The following is a 20,955-nucleotide window of genomic DNA, read 5'->3' as shown; positions in this document are numbered from 1 at the left end:
ACCGGCGGAATGACGAAGAGTTCGCTGCCCATGAGGTCGAAAAGGCGCACGGTGCCGGTGCTGTCAGTGTAGGCCAGCAGAGTGCAGTCATAGCTCCACGCCACCCTTCGCCACTGGGGATTTGGGTCCTTCGGCACTGTAGCAGGTGATGAAACAGAACGTAAAACAGAAAGGAAGAACGAAAAGACGTTCAAGGAACCAAAGATTACAAATTAAGTCAGATGAAAAACTCTGCGAATAATCCCTTGTGATCCGACGTGTGCTGATGATGAATATGGATGAGAGGAGTCAGATAAGGCTAATGCGACACATCAACACAATGTGTGCAAGGTCCGATCCAGATCATCTTGGAAGGTTACTCAAACGTAAAACCTCAGTAATTGTCTATCAAAGACATGCACACAGACTTTCACACAAACACACACACACACACACACACACACACACACACACGTATTGGGAGATGAGGATAAAGGTAGAGCCAGAGAGAAAGGTGGGGAGGAGAACGGAGACCATAAATTGAACTTTTATTGAAGTATAGACTACGCTTTAGCAATCTGCTGGCTCAGCTGTGCTGTGAGTGTAACCATATCGCTGTGATGAAGCACATCCGTGCCTGCTGGCATTTTCTCAAGGCTTCGCTGTCATCCTTCCCTCTGATAGAAGAGCCTGGGCAGTCTGACAGGCCTCTGATCCTGAGCCGGTTTTGAATACCTGATCGCCACATTAAACAGTATGGAGCGGTTGGGGGGTAAATGGGCGAAGACTTGTGCAAACATGAGCACAAACTCAGCAGAATAATCATTCAGGCATTAAACTAGATGCAAGTTTTAGCGCAGTCTCAGATTTTTGCAGTTGGAGAACAGTGTGAAACATAATATGATACCACGGGTGCTGTGTCTAAGCAATAAATTTCTAAAAAGGAAGTTATGTTTTTGTTGATATCACATAACAGCGCTATTGGCGTTTTCCTGTACTGAATTTCTTGGCTGCAGAGTGCTGCTGCAACCCCTGGTGGGCAATACTGCAAACTAATGGAGGCGTTGGATATTGTATGACTAGAATTTTAAATGAAGAACAAAGGGAAGAAGTGGGAGGCGAGACAGACAAAGAGAGAGAGAGAAAATGAGAGAAAGGGGGGCGCTGAGCGAAAAAGAGAGGGGGGAAACAATGAATCCGACACACTGAGAGACACAATAGCTCCCCAGATTTGAAGGCCTAAGTATCAGAGCGTACCTTAGGAAGGAAGTGCGCGATTTAACACACCTTTGAGACACTCAGCTTAGGAGCAGACAAGAACATGTAGCCGTTATGAAAACCATAAGTACCAAGTGCCTCCGCTACTCTTTTCTAGTTTTCTTTTAGGCTCTATATTTCAATCTTTTTTCTTTCTTTCTTTTTTTTTATTTTTTTTATTTCCCTCTCACACTGCCTCTCTTGCCATCTTGTCTCCCATTATGAATTGTATACAGTATGTTGGTTCTGCAGTTGAGAGGGCTCCATTTCCACATAGATGGCTTTTTTGGGGAGCTGGAAAATTGGATGCTACTGTCTATTTTTCTAGTGATGGCAGATGCTGAAGTTGAGGAGAATTGCACCCAATGACCCAACAGAAGCCTTCCATCTAAGGCCTTGCAGATGCATTTATCAGAACTCAACTCTTATGAATTACGCATGCAGGTGAGAGACAACTCCGCTGTAACAGAAGCAGGCAATGAGGACGAGTTGAAGAGGGGGTTGGGGACTGGACTGGCAGAGTGATACACAGGTGTAGACGCATTGAAACGAACACACAAAAACGACTGCACAAGAAAAAGAAAAGGCGGTAAAGCACACACACCACACACACACACACTTATCCATTAAACGCAAATGCCATTAAAGGCAGGATCACAGTGAAATCCATTAGGACAAATCTCTGTGAAATGAAATGAAGTAAAAGAAAAATGGAGGGAAAAAAGCGATGAAATGAATTGAAAAAAAGAGTAGGGAGGCTAAGGTTTACACAGGCCCAGGGGCTACTGTTATCCACACTTTGAACCATTAACGGCCCACAATGACAACTAGCCGGAACAGAACAAATATAGACACAATGCAGACTGAGAAGGTGCGGCAGAGATGACAAAAACAAAAATAAAACATGAAAAACTAATGGAAAAAAAAATATGGGCACAAAACTGGAATTCAAAACATGTTGTGATTTGTTTGCCATTTTAAACACAGCTATAGGTCCAAATAAATAAATAAATCACTGGCCATTTTGTTAGGTATACCTGTTGAACTGCTTGTTAATGTAAATATCTCATAAACCATAAATCACATGGTAGCAACTAGGGCTGTGCGATATGACCAAAATCTCATATCCCGATATAAGAATTCTATCGTCTCGATAACGATATAAATCACAAAAATGTAACATTTTCTGTAAATTCTGTAAATTCGACTGCGCGTCGTGTACCTGGAGTCGAGTGTTTTAACTGATGCATGAAACGACACATTTTTAGACATAAGTTGTAACGGCCACCGTTTTCTTTGTGAGTATTTATTACACAGCGTGCTGCGGGGAAAAGCTTGTTTTAAGTTTGAGTCTAAGGTTTATTTTTTAGCACCTGTCGGCTCTTTTTTTACTTCTCATCCGTAAATAATCTGCTCTTTCACGTGATTCAGTTTATTTTGAAAAGTCTCAACAGGAACTTGAGCTTTATTGTGAAAGGTTTATGTGGAACATAAACAAGCGGACACGCGATGCTGTTACCGTCGTTGTTGCCAACCAAAACGCATAAAAACAGGCGCTTGTCCGTCAGTAGTGTGGTTATATTAAATATAAGAGAAAGAGAGAACTTTAAGAAATGAATATAGCCACTACGGTGACCATCAAAACGATGAAAAAATATTGCCGTAAACAGTTTATTTTGCGACACCACGAAACAAACGATAGCATAAAATGAAACGATAGACGTTTTTATATCGTCATCCGATATATATCGTTACATCGAACAGCCCTAGTTGCAAATTAATGCATTGAGGAACGTTAACATGGTAAAGAGACCTGCTGAAGTTTAAACCAAACATCAGAATGGGGAGGAAAGGCGATTTAAGTGACTCTGAATGTGGCTTAGTTGTTGGTGCCAGATTGGCTGGTCTTAGTATTTCACAAATTGCTTATCTACTTGAATTTTCCTGCATACATCCACATTGGAATGGTAGGGTCAGAAATTGACGTAAACAACGTGAAAGCATGGATCTATCTCACTTTATGTCAACTGTTCAGGCTGGTGGTGGTGATTCTTGGCACACTTTGGTCCCCCGTCATTTAAATGCTGCAGCATAGCCAAGCATTATTCCTGACCATCCCTTTATGACCACACTCTACTACTTCTGATGTCTGTTGTCACAAAGCTCAAATGCCCTCCACAGTCACCAGAGCTCATCCCAATAGAGCTCCTTTGGGATGAACACAACAGGTATGTGCAGCCCACCAATCTGCAGCAACTGTGTGATTGCTATCATGTCAATATGGACTAAAGTCTCTGAGGAATGTTTTCATGCACCTTGTTGTTCTGAAGGAAAAAGGGGGTCCAACCAATTACCAGCAAGCTGTACCTAACAAAGTGAAAGAAGAGTGTATACACTCATGACCAATGCCTTCTTGTTTGTAATGCCTAGAAATATCAGAAACATAAAGGACGGCAAAGGGAATCTGGCAGCGACACTTCTCATATTTGAATTGACGCCAGTATTGTCAATTTATTGTTCAGACACTTTTAGAAGCCATAGTAACCATCCCATTATATTGCCTGTTATTCTAACAGACCTGCCTGGATTTACCCCCTCCTGACAGCTTCTGTCAGAAAGAGAACCTGGTTTAAGACGAGGGTGTTTGATTGGCTTGAGCTCAATTCTACTGCAGTTGCAACAGGCACTGAAAGGTTTGTGATCAGCATGAGCAGTGGGAACAGCAGTGGGTTCCCAGGGGAAACATGCCAGCATTGCAGCAAATGTAGACTAAATCCATCTTTTATGTATGAAATTGAACTGCAAGCAGATGGGCTACAGCAGCCACTCCTTTCAGCTACAGACAGAAAACTGAGGCTGAATGCAACAAAGAGCTGAGGCAGTTCTGAAGGCAAAAAGCGGGTACTAGCAAGGTGGACCTGTTGAAGTGTTCGCTGAGTGGACCTACAGGTCTTATATATGTAAGCATTTTATAAACCAAGTTCGATTTCACAGTCTTAAAGTGCACTCTCTTCACAGGGAGACTATATAGTGCCCTGTCCAAAATAGGAGAAGTAGATCATGAGTCTGGGCCAGGGATGGCTGAACTTTCAGAGTAAAATGCTTAGATATAGCGCCTTAAAATGTAGTATTATTCAGTAGCTTATCACATCAAAATTATTACACTTATGTAGGAAACGGTGTTGAGTAAGGTAATTTATGAACCAAGTGGTCCATTAGTGCTGGGGGGTGGATTATATCTGGATTTGTTACATAACCACTGTAGGCTTAAATAAACAAAAACAACAAAAAATAAACAAACCATAAATATAAAACATCTAAATCTGTCCAACTGCATTAGAAGACACTTCAGCATTATATGTTTTAAACGTCTGAGCTCACAGAAAGTTGGGGCTTACCTATGTTCAGATACGGCAATAAAACTAACACAGCACACAATTTCATCGTCTAATTAAGAATAACTGTTTTTATCTGTCACAACAAGGCTGCGTTTAATGAGCGATCATGTAGACACCGAGGTGATTATCCCGGATGCTGTTCACGTGTCTTTCACACAGTCTCACACACACTCCAAGCTCAGAGCAGACGTTAAGAAGCACAACAAATATTGTGCATAACATAATGTTCAATTTACATACAGTGAATTTAGAACTACAGCTTAAGAGTCAACCTCAATCACAGAGTGGACTTTTGATAGCTGCAGATGGAAAGATGCCACACGAAGCAGCTCCGATTCCTTTGTTTCCCAGCTTTCATTCACAGCAGATTCATAACAGCGGTTTACTCTGCAGTGATCCACAGACGCCAGTGAATCGACACCGTTCAACGTCATCACAGTACTCTAATTTATGCATCTAGAAAATCTGACAATATGCCCTGAAGGATTGTGTGGGATCATTTGTAGAAACAAGTCTCCAAATTAAGGACTGCTGATCCAAATACATAATTTCTTCTAATTATTCAGGGGATGTAAATCAGCTTTAATACCTACAGCGTTTACAGTTATTGCTTTTAACATCAATTTGATTTTATGAGGTTTTGTATACACATGCTACAGTTCTAAATAAATAAAAACACTGTAAATACACAATGCTTATTATTTAGCTACACTGGTTGTATTCTACTAGTGTAATGCCTGCTGTCAGAGGCATACTGACATCAGAGGTGGATGCCACAGTAGCTATTTGGTGGATTCCTAATCCTAAAACAGTATAGCTAGGATATTTAATATGTCCAGTAACTTAATGTGAAACCAACAGTATGTTCAGGGTCATTGGGAGGCTGGAGCATATCCCAGCTATCATGGGGTGGCAGACTGGACAGGTTGTCAGTCAGCTGCAAGGCTTGTGATGTGTATACCATTTCTAATACACAATCGGAATCCTGAGTATTTGTGCAATAACAATTCTTGCAATTTTGCCTTTCTACAAGACTAGAGTGTATTTTAACACAAACAAAGTGCAGACTTTCAGCTTTAACTGAAGGAGGATTACTAAAGTATTGCATTAACTGAATTACAGCCAGCAGTTTGATGTCCAGGTGAGGCCTGTTCCCTTGTTATGCTATGAAATATTAAGCAAATAAAAAGTCTGGAGTTGATTCAAGATTTTTTATGCTTTGCTCGGATTCAGGCAAATGCGTTCACTTATTAAACTTGTATTTCATAGCTGTTCAACTCTCAACATGAGGTCCAATGGGATGTTGATGCAAATTAAGGATGCCATTATTAAGCTGAAAACACAAAATAAACCTACATTATTAAAAACTAGCACCAAAAGGGCTCATAAACCACAAAAGAACCAAAGCAGATGTTCACCAATTCTTTCCTTCTGGCATTTATTATGACCAAGAGATAAAAAAATTAAGAAAAGAAGAGATAGGAGAGTGTTGATGGTGCATAGTTTATCCACCAGAGACCTTAAAAATGTTTTCTATTTCTGAGTTAGTCACCTGCGCTCAGACTAACAGAACAATAAATACAAAATTAAACAACAATAAAGCAACAAAAGGTTGGATTTTTGGGTTCTAGACTTTAAGGCATTAACACAGTAAAATTGCAATCTTTTCTATTCATATACGTGTAACTAGAGTAGTTCATTACATGGTATATGAAAACACACACACAAACCAGATATCTCTTAAATAAACTCAAAGCATCTGACATACCACATAAAGGAGTACAAGGGCACACACACTGTACTCTACAACATTAACCCCCACATTTATAAAACAAATGGAGTGCTTAGTGAAGTAAGTTATGGCGATTTAATCGTCATTTACCAGGAACAAGAATGTGACTGATAATACACAGGGACAAGGTCTTACCCTGGCACTTCCCAATGAGTGAGCCAAAGTCATCTCTCACAGACCTGAGGAGGAAACGTGCACACACAGAAAAAAAAAAAAGTAAGGAGAGGTGGTATTGCACAGTGAGACATTGATACAATTCTTATACGAACTGGTATAAGTTGGGTTATAACAGCCACTGACGGCCTGCCAACTAAAGTAGCTCAATAGATCAAGCAGACAAGTGGGGGTAGGCAGTGTTTCGACAGACTCTTAAAGGAGCTCAGGGGATAAGGCCTTGAGCTGACTTAACACCCACTCACACAACTCAATTCATGCCATGAAGCGCAGCTATAAAACGTTGTGATTAAACAACAACAGTGTGAAAAAAGGACAAAAGAGTAGCCCACACTATCAAGCAGAGGCAAAAGCGAAGAGACCTGACTGCTCTTGATCATAAAAGGTCAACTACATTTAAATTTGAGCATACTGAGAAACAGAAACATTCAGCTTTTTCATATTGCTCCATGTATGAAACCGCCTTCCAGTTACACAAAGGGTCACGTGGAGCAAACGCTTTACAATGAGTGTACGATTAGTCTCCAGAGAGTAAGGCATCCTAATATATCTAGTTCACGGCTATAGATTTTCATTTTGAAATTTTGCTCATTTTAAAGCACTACATTATGTCAGTGAAGCACACTGCTGACTGAGTGCATTTTTTCTGCGCACAGGGAAATTGGATTTATGTCAGGAAATAATTACAAGCACTGAAAAAGAACACACAGATATTCATGCGTGTGTATGTTTTGATCGCTTTCCTTATACACCCACAAATGAAAAGGGAAGCATTGGTGTTTCCATTGTTAGCTTGAATTTTTTCAGATGGGTGCTACGAAAGTACACTAAACTGATTCAAATATTTTCCTGTGATGGATTACACTCTGTACTGATGCTCGAAACACAGTTTTCATCTTTTAAATGCAAGCTGACATTGGACTTCTTTGTTAAAGCGAGATGTGATAAATCACCCCCTTAATTAAGACTATCACTCACACACACACAAACACACAGCCTCAAAGAGAGAGACAGAGTTCAGTAATTACCTAATTTCCACACACTGATCTTGAACCACTGCCAACAGTTTGCCATTGCTGTGGAGTAAAACAAGAGAATGGGTCAGGAATCACTGAAAAAAAAAAATCAAAGAGAACAGAAGAAAAGCAGAAGAGCAAAGAAAGAAAGACATAAATAGATGGTATTGTCTATAATATAAATCAAAATTAGATGAAGACCCTCAAGAGTGAAAAGATTATGTGTGGGATATTGTGTGTGTGTGTGTGTGGGGTGGGGTGGGGGGGGGGGGGGGGGGTTGAATGATAAAGATGGGAATAAATGTCCAGGTTGGACTGCTGAAAGAGAGAAGGAACAGTAATAATCGGGAGCATTAAGCGTAGCAAAAAGAGTTTCAGAGGAAATGAAATGAGAGAGAAAAGATATAGGGGCAGACGGAAATCAGCCACATCAAACTAATGGACATCTGCAGCATCTTTGACCACGCTTCTCACTGTCTCGGATGGTGGAATCGATAGTCAATTAAAAACTGCCTTTCTACTTGGTTTGTCTGTTGTAATGAGTGCAATTAAATGATCGGCTGAGGGGATAGGCAAGGGGAGAGAGAGAAAGACTTAGTGTGTGTCAGCAACAAAGTAGCTCACATTCAGGTATTGATTACAGAGACGGAGCATGTCTGTAAGTGAGCGTGTGTGTTTTTGTTGCACCTTGCAAGCACCAGCTGCCAGTTGATCTGCTTGTTTGCCAGGCGGACAAGACCGAGAGGCAGGGACGAGCTTGAGGGGCTGGGAAACACAAGGTCAAATAAACGAGAAGAAAAAACAAATTATAACAGGTTAACCATTAATCAGTAGGTACATTAACAGAGTACTTTACCTAAAAGGTCTAGTGCATACAAATTATATTACAAGTGATTTTATATAGGTTTTATATAATTTGTTGGATGTAACTACATTATGTTATTTTATTAAAATCAAGTCAACTCAAATCAAAGTCACTCATTTTAAAAATGAGTGACTTTGATTTGCTGATTTTGATTTCCTTTCCAAGAACTATAACTGTCAGGATATTCATCAATCAATTTTCTTCTCTACCAAAACAAAGGCAGGTGCAACAGATTTACTGTATATAATAAAACAAATGTCAGTTACGTGCATCCATTATGTTAATAACGTCAGACAACAACACCATATCAATGTCTTTCTCTTTTTCACTCAACTCCACAACTTTCCTGCTTTGATATGTTGCTCATACTGAGGCTGCTGGATTATGGTTGGCTTGGAGCTCTGGACAGCTTTAGCTTTACCTACTTTGCCTTTGTTAAAGTCTTTAAAATGTTCATATTCAGCTGGATGAGAGTGATTTAAATTATATATTATGAACATTTTCATAATCGTCCTGGCCACAGTTTACTTTGTCTTCACTCACAGTGAGGAGCTTTCTTGATAATGCTACAGTTTTAAACTGGTCCTTTGTATAGACACAACAACGGTTCATCCCTTTAGTTAGGAGCCTTTTTATGCTTGAATGACTCAAAGGTCAGCGTTAAGTGACTTAACAAATGCAAAAAGATCACTATGAAATCAAACAGGTACAATGACTGGAAAGAAAATTTTGTATTGTGGGTGGGTATTGGGGGGGGGGTTCATTCATAATTTATATAGATTTTTTTTTCCTGTCTGTACAGCCTCGTTTTTGAATACAGTAGTTAGCAACATTAGCCACAGCACGTATGTTTTCTACAATATTTAAACACAAATATAAATATGTGTAAACGTGTTTTCGGCTGAACACGTTCCCCCATTCAACAAATGCAAATAGCACAGCATGTGGACAACAGCCTCATTCTATCCAATACAATTGCTAATACGTTCTCATCCACAGAAAGAGAAGGGGAACTGGGACATAAACATGGCTGGAGGAGTTCTTAAATATTTAATAAGGTTATTGATGTTGCCAGCAAACCACCCGCTGAGAGGATAAGCAGGCCTTGGTGCTAGAGAATTACAGAATCTACCGCAGGAAAAATCGTTGCGTGTGTTAGTGTTATATATCGGGAGAGTGTGAGAAGAATATTTTCAGACTGATGTAACATTTACCTACAAAACATGTGGGTCAATATGAAGCTACTTTTGGCTGCTCTCTTTTCACAACAGTGGGTAAATTAGTTGGCCAAGTTGTGGGCCAAATTTGAGTCTTTCCCAGACTGATTCTGGACCCCAGGCCTTATGTTTGACACCCCTGACCTAAGCCAATGACTGACTTGTGTTATGGGTTGCAGTAAGCTGTCATCTTAGTTAGCAATATAATGTACTATAGCACTATAAATATATATTCAAGATACACGTCTAAAAGGAAAAAAAAAAAAAAAGCATTTTTATTGCCTTTTACAATTAAACATTTAAGACGGTAGACGGTATAGCATATATGCATGGGCAGCATTTTTTCAGAGGGACATACTGATTAAAACAGTATGCAAAAAGTCCACATTTTGAACATCTCATTTGAAACATGATGTACATTGTAACAAATTCTGATAAATTTGATATTTTTTTTAAAGACATAGCAGACAAGAAAGGGGCCTTATTTCAAATACCAAGAACTTTCTGTTTGAAATGTTTTGACTTTATGTCAATATAATGTTAACGGCTGTATCGTCATTTAGCTTTACTATGTTATTATTAATTATTTAAAAATCACAATAATTAATAATATTTATTTTTCACCTATAATAAAACTAAAATTATGATATTTTTTAATCTGCATTGCCAAGTTACATCTGTTGATCTACAATGTCTCAAAGTAAAAGAGTTGACACTATTCCTTTTACAGTTCAGTAGCACTGTTAGTGCTGCTGCTTATTGCGTCACTTAAAAAACAGCAATGAAGCGTGTTAATTTTTAGCGCATTTAATACTCAAATATTTTTACCAAGACAGAAAACAAAATCAGAATAAAGTTCTTGTCACTATGTACATCACATTACTAAAAGTCTTCCCGACACAAGATTTTCATAGTCAAAGCCAAAGAAAAACAATCACATTACTTCATCCATAAGGTTTGGGATTGTTATGAAATATGTAATGCGTATCTGTAAAAATCGGATTAATATTAAGCACTAGGAGTCACAGCTTTATGCAGCATGTTTGTTGTTTACACTGGTGAAATAACAGCAAGTCATGCCTGGAGCAGACAGCAATCCTTTTTAAAATAATAATGGCTTACCTGTACCACAAATAGTGAAGGATCAAGCGGAAAGGGCCTGTAAGAAATGTATGACAGGTAGTTATTAATAAATGTCTGATCACGTACAGTTTAGTTTTTTCTCTTTGTTTCATTGTTACTGATTTTACTTGCTTGTTGTTTTTTTAAACACACTTCTGGTGCAAACTATTGAGATCCTAGCACACGTGGCAATATGTTATCAGCCTTAAAATTTAATGCTATCATATGCTCATATGCATATGGACTCTGGGCCACAAGCCTAGACTCAGCTTTACTTCACTCACATCCAAACTGAAGCAAGCGGTTTTCCTCTTTTATAAGGAGGCAACGCTAAAGGGACATGGCGCAAACAGAATGATGTTAAAAATGATGCCTTATCAATAAAATTTTAATGTTTATTAAACAGGGTTTTCTTAAGAATAGTGTTGTAGGCTAGAATTTTATTCTTTTTTATAGTATTCTGTTATTCCACCTTGACTACAATTGCAGAAATGTTCCTGGCTTGTTTATTTGATTTTTTATTGACTATTTGGACCAATTTGGAGATTCAGATTACCATGGAGATTGTTTTTCTGGTGGGAGGAATCCTGAAAATCCTGGGGAAAAACTGATGTAAACATCAGAGAACTCCACACACAATCCTCAGTTGCACAGCTTAAAGTAACAGCTGAGATCTGGACAACACTAGCCTCAGTCTCAGAGATTAAGCCAAACAGGATCAATGTTTCTGGAAGCATTTACATTAGAATATGAAGAGAAACTGTCATCTATAACAGACTCTAGCATCATGTTGTGATATGATAAAATATGATATGATCTATCACATGATATGATCATTTTTGAATGAGGAAAATAGACTTTCACAGATTTTGTTTAATTTGCAGTGTCAATAAATCACCACACCTGTTTTCCATTTTCCTAATGAAATATGAAAATAGATGAACTCAAGATGAACTCATGAATCAAGACTTTTGCACAGTACTGGATGCTGGATGGACTTTAATATCTCAGTAAGAAGATTGTATGCCTTCCAGCCTCTATGATCTCCATACTGTATTCTGGTGTCATAAATAAAAGAACATCAAGCAAAATACATATAAAGATTGGCGTGGTGGACTGTTGGTAAGTTTATTGATCATTTTAGAATAGCTACAATCAATGTGAGGATGTAACTGCTTCGGGCAAGTGCTGTATAGCTGTATATATGCAACATATGCATGCATGCATATTATCACACCATGGCAACGAAAATCAGAACTTACCTGTCACAGCTTTTGCAATTAGAGAGGTGCTGTACTCCTTGTTGCCTCGCAACTGCAATGTAAAATAGTAACAGATGAGCTGCGATTGCCATATTTTGATATTGATTTTCCAATTTCATTCTGGAGTTTTAATGAAACCTAGTGATAGGTCGTTTCTCTGACAGAGCAGATTTTTGATTTTAGATCATTATAAAAGCTGCAGGTAAATGAAAGGTATGCAGGACACTAGTGCTAAATGAGCACTTGCTGCTCTGCTGTGTGGTGTATGACGTGCGACGGAAAGGTGAAACTTTGTTTATCAAGACAACCAACTGCAACTTATCATGTATTTGTGCTACGTGGCTCTGGGCGGCTGACCCCACGAAACTCAAGGCGGTTGTCTTTCGCTGGTCATTTCTACAGATAGCTGCTCACCACAAGAGCTACGCCGTGAATAAAAAACCGCAAAAGTGAAAGCTACCAACCTGAGTGTCCGTCTCTGGAGGCCATTCAGTAATAACCAGTAAATCGTATAAAATGTTTTCTTCTTCGCCCTCAATTAAGCTTTCTTCGGCCATGTTTACAGCTGTCAGAAATCTACGGCGACAAGCAGGGACAAATTATAAAGAAACGCGTTTGTAATTGAACTGTTGCTAACCGTCTATAAAAGCGGTTTTGTGATTTTATTTGGCTTATTATAAATGTTAATATTAGCTTTTGTATCTCAAGTCCACAAGCGACATTTTTTCTCAACCCCCCGCTTTGTTTTTACGAACTTGTTCACTATCCGGAACTATTTTTTCTTGGCTGTTGAGGGGGAGCATTTGCTGACCGGCACATCCGGTTGCGTTGCACTTGTACTAGCAGCAGCAATGGCAGCGTTTGGTGGTGAGATTTTTACATTCCTACTTAATTTTGACGTTACGGTTTTAAATTGCTTACACATCAACTGTCGTTTTGAAGCTACGTAAGCCCACTCAACCATTTAATATGTGTTTTTATGTAACAGAAATGGGGGTAATGCCTGAAATCGCGCAGGCTGTGGAAGAGATGGACTGGCTGTGAGTCCAGCTACAAATTTGCAAAATCATGCATGCTGTTGTATGCTTACATTTTAATATTTGATATCAAACTGACTAAATGTATAATCGGTTTTCAGGTTGCCTACTGACATCCAGGCGGAGTCCATCCCCCTCATCCTTGGTGGAGGAGATGTGCTCATGGTAAGCTTGGTTCTCTGGACACATTTGGCTCACAGATATTTGCACTCTGCTGCGAGGCTGACATCTGACTTTTCTGTCTTCTAAGGCTGCGGAAACTGGCAGTGGCAAAACAGGAGTAAGTACTTAACAGCGACACAAACTTGGGAGAAATGCCTTCTTTTTTTTTTTTTCTTTGTATGTCTACACTGTATATATTTATTTTCACACTTACTGAGTCATGACAGTTTCCCATTGTCCTCCTCAGGCCTTCAGTATCCCTGTGATCCAGATTGTGTACGAGACCTTGAAGGATCAGCAGGAGGGCAAAAAGGGCAGAGCCTCTATTAAAACTGGAGGAGCCAGTGAGAATATTTAATCAGTTATTTGGTTTCAGGCTTCATGATTCATATCCCATCTTAAATGTGTGCATATAAATTAAGACTTTTAATGTTGGGTAGACAGTATAGAGTGTTCTGCAGGTGTTTGACCTGCTCTTCTTTTGTTTTGTCTCAGTTTTCAACAGCTGGCAGATGAATCCTTATGATCGCAGTACAGCCTTCGGTAAGAACAGATCATAAACATGCAATGTTTATGTAAATGTCACTTTCCAGCTTTTTGTTTTGATTTTTTTAAACAACATCTGCTCATTGCCTTTTAATGTTTTTCTTCTTAGCAATTGGGTCAGATGGACTGTGCTGCCAGAGCAGGGAGTTCAAAGAGTGGCATGGCTGTCGCTCCACTAAAGGTGTCACCAAAGGTGTGTGATGTACACAAGTGCTTACGGAGTGATCAGAGAATCAAATAATCGTATGATGGATCAAGAAACATAAAAGTGTAAATTATTATCAGTCCTTATATGTTTGTTTTTCTGTTTAGGGAAGTACTGCTATGAGGTGACCTGCCATGACCAGGGCCTGTGCCGGGTGGGTTGGTCTACCAGTCAGGCGGCTCTGGACCTGGGTATTCTTTTCTACCATCTACAGTATTAATGCAGCAGAAAATGCTCCACTTTAAACAATTTATTTCACCAGGGCACTACTGTAATTTAACACCAGACTCTTTGTTTTTCTTTCTAGGAACTGATAAATATGGGTTTGGTTTTGGTGGGACTGGAAAGAAATCCAACAACAAGCAGTTTGACAGCTATGGGGAGGTAACAGATAATGAAAGATCATATTATTTACACGTTTAAAGAAATTTGGGAATGATTTTTTTAAATGGGTTCTCTTTGCTGTTTTTTTTTAGGAGTTTACCATGCATGACACTATTGGATGCTACCTGGATCTAGAAAAGAGCCAAATTTCATTCTCTAAAAATGGTATGGTCCCAGTTTTTCTATTATAAAAAATAAATAACCTATTCAAAGTTGTTAGAAATAGAGAAATAACTCATAATTGGTTTATGTTGTGTTTTTTTTCATCAGGTAACGACCTGGGTGTGGCTTTTGAAATCCCTCAAAATCTGAAGAATCAAGCTTTCTTTGCTTCCTGTGTGCTCAAGGTATCGACGGATATGACAACACAGTGATGGCAGAGAACATATAAAACTGATGCCTGACTGACACCATCATCTTTTCTGTTTTACAGAATGCAGAGCTAAAGTTTAACTTTGGAGGAGAAGACTTTAAACACCCCCCTAAGAGTGGATTTGTTGCCCTGGACCAGGCACCAGAGGGTCATGCTGTCAAATCTTCTCAGACAGGTGTGTGCTTTCAACCTCATTTCAGGCACTTAAGACAAGATTGTTCCTTTTACGGTATATGCCTTCTTTCACTCACTGGTGTTAAAACAAGGTACATTTTCAAATTTGAGTATTCCAAGTACAATATTTCTTCTGTGATTGTGCAGGCAGTGCCAACGTGAGTCAGGTGAAAACATCCTCAAATTCACCCAAAGCCCTGATCATTGAGCCGTCTAAAGAACTGGCTGAACAAACCCTCAACAATGTCACGCAGTTTAAGAAATATGTGGATAATCCCAAACTCAGGTATGACACCATGGAGGTGGTATCGACACTGAGTGACACAAACTGAAAAAAACCTCGACTTAAAAAAAGAAATAAAAATGCATTTGTAGTAACAATCCAGATTATTCTGTCATCCCTTTAAAAACATCATTTGCCTGCGTTTTTACACCACCAGATGGAGCCGTGCTATTTTGGTAATTTGTCAGTCTGTCATTGCAGGGAGCTGCTGGTGATTGGTGGTGTGGCTGCCAAAGACCAGCTGGCTGCTCTGGAACAGGGGGTATGTGACACGTACAGTTACGCCTACTCCCATCCCCAAAAAACAAAAAACGTTGACTTATCGGTAGTTTTAATTACTGTAAATCAAATTGTTGAAATATGTTTTTTAATTGGATGCCATTTTTCCTCTTTTTTTCCTGGTGTCATCTTATAATTAGATTGACATTGTGGTGGGAACACCTGGTAGATTGGATGACCTCATTTCCACTGGGAAACTGAGTTTGTCCGAAGTCCGCTTTCTGGTGCTGGATGAGTGTGTATGTGAATTCTTTTTGTTTTTTTATAGATTACACATATGTTTTGTTTTGGGGTTTTTTATGGTTGATATATATAATATAGCATAAAATCCCTTAACTATTTTGTGTCTTTTGTGTATCTCAGGACGGCCTCCTGTCAGCAGGTTATACAGACTTCATCAACAGGATCCATAATCAAATCCCCCAGGTCACCTCTGATGGCAAGAGACTGCAGGTAATGCTGAGCATAAATTACATGTGTGAAATTAAACCTGTGTACTATGATAGATGTTGTAGTAGAAGGATGTTTGCTGGCATTAGTAGTTTAGGTGACGATCTCTTTATTTTCCAGGTCATTGTATGCTCAGCGACACTGCATTCATTCGATGTGAAGAAGTTATCCGAGCGCATCATGCACTTTCCCACCTGGGTGGATCTGAAGGGGGAGGACTCTGTTCCGGAGACTGTCCACCACGTAGTGGTGCCCGTCAATCCGAAGAGCGACCATCTGTGGGAGCGCCTCGGCAAGAACCACATCCGGGTGAGTTCCTCGTGCTCGGGGAAGGAAACCGAATAAACAGAAAAGTACTGAAACATCAAGTTAAGCAATTCGGCTGTGTTTCAGACTTGGGTGGAGGAATAATCACCTTTTTATTCTACACTATGTATGTTGTTATCATGTCTTTGTCTTAGTTTAGAGTTGTGGTGATTTAGCTGTTTCCTCTGTTTCTCTGGGTAGACTGATGAAGTTCATTCAAATGATAACACCAGACCAGGAGTCAATACTGCAGGTAGGTGCAGTTGAGCAGCACAGTTCAGACCGCTCATCTTCATCACCCTGATAGAAAGTGTAAAATGTCATTATTGTCCATTCACTCCAGTCAGTATACACATCACATAAACAACACAGATAACACTTACCTTAATATGAACTTCAGTAAAGGTGTGTGTGTGTCTTTTTGTGAGTCAGAAATGTGGTCAGAGGCCATCAAAATCCTGAAGGGCGAGTACACAGTGAGAGCCATTAAAGAACACAAAATGGACCAGGCTATAATCTTCTGTCGTACCAAAATTGACTGTGACAACATGGAGCAGTACTTGATTCAGCAAGGAGGAGGTAGGCTGTGTTGGAACAATTTAGATGTTTTTGTTTGAGCCACTACAGAAGTTTAGAAAGTGAAAAAAGACACAGTTAAATATGAATACTTGGTCTTTTTCCCCCAGTTACAAATGGCTGAGTTCATGTGTGTCTTCTTCAGGTCCAAATAGCAAAGGTCACCAGTTGTCCTGTGTTTGCCTCCATGGCGATCGTAAGCCTAATGAGCGGAAAAATAACCTGGAGCGCTTCAAGGTAAAATAACAAAAAAAGCTAAACAAAGCAAAAATCATAACCTGCTTATGCTGTTTAACCTCCTAAGACCCGAACTCTTCCACGGCATGCATTTTTTATTTCTCTTTGATATTTGGGCATATTGGGGCCCAATGAATGTAAAAACAAAGAATTACCAGATTTTTTGTTTTACCTTATTTTGGTTTTTAAGAAAAATAAGAGCCACATATGAGGATATTCGTTTAAAATTTTGATAGAACAGTAGCAGTATAATGTCCTCGTAAGTGGATATCAGGCTCTTGTAGAGCAAAATTGATTATTTTGGTCTAAATAACCCAAAAGGTGATGTCCACATATGTGGACGTCAGGTCCTAGGAGGTTAACAAAGTGCAACCAGTCAGTGTTTTTGAGGATTGTTTGTGTTCTCAGAGAAAAGAAGTGAGGCTGTTGATCTGCACTGATGTAGCTGCCAGAGGAATTGACATCCACGGAGTTCCTTATGGTATATGGATGCTTGCTAGAAAATTATATTACTTTACAAATAAAAATTATATATTCAGTGAACATTACAGAAGAGTTGCTATATATTTCTTTATATATTTATGTTAATGGTTTCTTCCTCCAGTGATTAACGTGACTCTGCCAGATGAGAAGCAGAACTATGTCCATCGTATCGGCAGAGTGGGAAGAGCTGAAAGGTACCTACTGAATTTATTTTGTTATAACTTAACTTATTTATTCATTTTAATATTCATAAGTTTGTGTGAAAGATTATGTTGTATTGGTTAAATATATGTATAAATGTATTTATTATTTACTTGCTGTTAATCAGGAAATTCAAACTGCAGTTCCACCAGTAAAAATCTTCCATAATTCAGGCCAATTACAGTCTAGATTTTAAAGGGCAAAACAAACATGCATTTAATTCAACTCAATCCAGTTTTATTGGCATTACACCAGTTCATCATTTATGTAACGCCAAATCACAACAACAGCCACCTCAAGTTGCTTTATATTCTAAGGTAAAACCCTACAATATTATAACGAAAGAAAGGAACCCCAAGAATCAGATGATCGCCTTTGACCAAGCACTTGGCAACAGTGGGAAGGAAAAACTCCTTTTTAACAGGAAGAAACCTCCATAGAAGGACAGTCATCCCTGTATGTACTACAATAGCTGAAAGAAGGGGGGAAAAAAACAAGGTTAGAATTTATCATTCTAGCAAGTCGCCACTTTGAAAACAAAAAGACAGAGTTCTTGTTTAAACAACGATAAACGTAGGATACTATCACTCTAGTCGGCTGCCCCTTATGAAGGTGAAAGCATTAACGAAATGGAACGCAGTTCCTAAATAAGTAGGAGTAATCAGCCAAAGTCAATCTGGAAGTAGATGACAAAGGCAAAGTCATCTACTTCCTTTCTTTCTTCTTCCTTTTGTCATCTTCTTCTCTTCCATCTGTTCCTTTTAAAGGTCACAAGAGCAGATCATCTGCATCATCATTGCCACCTCAAACTTTCACATGGCGTGCCTGAGTGACGACAAACAATAAATTATAATGTAATCTCTACGTAGCATTGATGTTGTGTAATTTCTTTTCGACTTACAGAATGGGATTGGCTATCTCCTTAGTTGCTATGGAGAAAGAGAAGGTAAGGTGGAGTATAGGTGTCTGTTTAGTCCATATAAGTTTGAATTTTGTATGTGATTTTAAGTACACTTTTCTACCTGTGCAGGTGTGGTACCATGTTTGCCCGAACCGAGGCAGAGGTTGCTACAACACACGACTGAAGGAGGATGGAGGATGCACCATCTGGTATAATGAAAAAGAGGTGAATAAAGATGCACACAAAACTAGTCTGGTTGATACAGCAGCTCCAATTTACTGTTTGAAATACAAACATGTGTGATACAGCAGTTCTTTTGAAAGGACTGTATAAGCAGCACATGCATTCATAATCACTCTTAGGTTTGGGGTGTGCCAGGTTAATAATCCAATACATTCACCTTTAAAACCAGTTGGGAAGTAAAGTTACACACAACATACTTTCACTCACACATCCTCATCATGCACTTTAAACTCTGCTTGTGTCATTTCTTTTTCCCCTTTTTCCTCTGATCACAGCTCCTTTCAGAAATCGAGGAACATTTAAAGTGCACCATCACCCAGTGTGAGCCAGACATCAAAGTACCCGTGGATGAGTTTGATGGAAAGGTGACCTATGGGCAGCGCAGAGCGATGGGAGGTATGTGTGACAAAAAGGAAGGATAACATGTCTGCACAAGACTACGGGAATGGTTGCATATGCACATTAAAGTATATCTGTTGTTTGGAAGGATTATAATGAGCATTAAAGCATCATGAGGCAGGTTGTAGTATTTATTATGTCTGCTCGTGTGTTGAGCTTGACCAGGAAACCTGTCGTCTTTGTCTAGGTGGTAACTACAAGGGTCACGTAGATGTTCTGGCCCCAACCGTCCAGGAGCTGGCAAGCCTGGAGAGAGAAGCCCAAACATCCTTTCTTCACCTGGGTTATCTACCCAACCAGCTATTCAGAGCCTTCTGAACCTAACTCCAGCTAGCAGAATAGCACTACATGCCAATCATATACAATGGGGAAACAAAAACAAAACTGATTTTTAATTTACATGAGTTATAAACGAAAAGGTGTCGGGATTTCCAGAATTTCAGCATTGAATGGCAAAGGACTATTTTTTGTTTTGCATTTAGCGCCAAGGCCTGTTGAGACGGCTGGCACAATGATTTCGACGTCACTTCCTGCTACACTTGAATTGAAAACCGTATATACTGTATACTTAATTCTGATTGGTTGGTTTGGTTTATATGGCTGAGTGAATCATTTAAGACATTTATATAGTAAAACTTCACTGAAAGTGACTTTGTTTTCTTTTCTCCATTAAACGTTAGTGGTGTTCTCAGCTTGGATTTGGTTTCTTACATTTAATCATCAGCAAAGAAAGACAAACCTGTATTTCTTATAAGCTTTTCTGTGCATTTAGTTTGTGTTTGTGTCCAGTGATTTCAGTTTGAAGAAATTTTTAAGAAGCAGTGGGGACATGTTTGGAAAGAGAAACATGCAGTAGATTAAATAAAAGGTACCTATGTTATTATTAAAAAAAATAACTCTGGTTTGAGAAGTCATATTTTAAATTTGGCAATCACAAGGTGTCCATTACCCTAAAGCATACTTATAATAAAAGAATGAAGGCCATTCTGCTTAAATACAGTGTGAGAGGTGATACAGAGGCTAATAACTCATAAGAAAGGGGTTTAATGAGGTCGTGAAAGAGAAAATAGAAAGTAGCCATTTCCTCACAGCCATTCATTTAATGAGATTGCTTTTTTTCTGCCCACATTACCTGCAGCCCACTGGAAGAATGCACTAAAAGACATTTCTGCATTGGTACTTAGAAAAAGGGGAAAAATAATTTTTAAGATTGAATTTTTAAATTTACGATAATGTTTTTTCTGAGTTATTCATCCCAGGAGTTCAAATATTTATTTATTTCCACCTGAGCCTTTAAAAGTGAAGCATTCCTTGAATGAAATAATGCTCTTTTCTGAGTTTTCACTCAGAGTTTTACCACCTTTCCCCAGTCCCTTATTTTTATTAATCTTCACTTGCCCTAAGGCACCTTTGTACATGAACTGTTTGAAGCATTGACTACAGGAAATTGTATTTTATATATTTATTTATATTTTATATGCTTTATAGTCAAATAACCTTTTCTATAGCTTATGTGTAACATTATTGCAATAGCAAAGCTACATATTAAGGCGAAGGAGAATGATCTACATTGTGGTAATATGATAACAGAACTGGACACCGAGAAAAAATATCCATATTATGACAGAGCTGGA

General features: G+C 38.9%; 2 protein-coding genes across 3 annotated transcripts in view; one reads left to right on the top strand and one right to left on the bottom strand.

Annotated features, from left to right (window-relative positions):
- nbas (NBAS subunit of NRZ tethering complex) overlaps positions 1-12,708 on the bottom strand; it is a 178,036-nt gene extending 165,328 nt beyond the window's left edge. For both annotated transcript variants that reach the window (XM_026142563.1, XM_026142564.1), the window contains exons 1-7: positions 12,547-12,708; positions 12,083-12,134; positions 10,821-10,857; positions 8,304-8,381; positions 7,629-7,676; positions 6,562-6,605; positions 3-136 (exon numbers count right to left, since the gene is read on the bottom strand). In XM_026142563.1, coding sequence (XP_025998348.1) covers positions 3-136; positions 6,562-6,605; positions 7,629-7,676; positions 8,304-8,381; positions 10,821-10,857; positions 12,083-12,134; positions 12,547-12,639 — 486 coding nt within the window. In that variant the 5' untranslated portion in view covers positions 12,640-12,708. The remainder of the gene's footprint in view (positions 1-2; positions 137-6,561; positions 6,606-7,628; positions 7,677-8,303; positions 8,382-10,820; positions 10,858-12,082; positions 12,135-12,546) is intronic.
- On the top strand, positions 12,676-20,217 carry ddx1 (DEAD (Asp-Glu-Ala-Asp) box helicase 1). Its single transcript, XM_026142566.1, has 26 exons — positions 12,676-12,949; positions 13,071-13,122; positions 13,221-13,284; positions 13,370-13,399; positions 13,529-13,625; positions 13,777-13,824; positions 13,937-14,020; positions 14,140-14,223; positions 14,340-14,416; positions 14,509-14,581; positions 14,687-14,763; positions 14,850-14,964; positions 15,111-15,249; positions 15,448-15,508; positions 15,666-15,764; positions 15,889-15,978; positions 16,096-16,284; positions 16,483-16,534; positions 16,714-16,860; positions 17,003-17,094; positions 17,503-17,575; positions 17,699-17,771; positions 18,682-18,724; positions 18,809-18,904; positions 19,198-19,318; positions 19,509-20,217. The coding sequence occupies exons 1-26, from the start codon at positions 12,763-12,765 to the stop codon at positions 19,637-19,639; spliced, it is 2,394 nt and encodes a 797-aa protein (XP_025998351.1). The 5' UTR covers positions 12,676-12,762; the 3' UTR covers positions 19,640-20,217.
- The last annotated feature ends 738 nt before the right edge of the window (positions 20,218-20,955 follow it).

The sequence above is a fragment of the Astatotilapia calliptera genome, chromosome 15 (genome assembly GCF_900246225.1).
Source record: "Astatotilapia calliptera chromosome 15, fAstCal1.2, whole genome shotgun sequence".
Taxonomy (NCBI): domain Eukaryota; kingdom Metazoa; phylum Chordata; class Actinopteri; order Cichliformes; family Cichlidae; genus Astatotilapia; species Astatotilapia calliptera.
The sequence above is the reverse complement of the archived record's forward strand: the minus strand, read 5'-3'. Positions and strand labels throughout refer to the sequence as shown.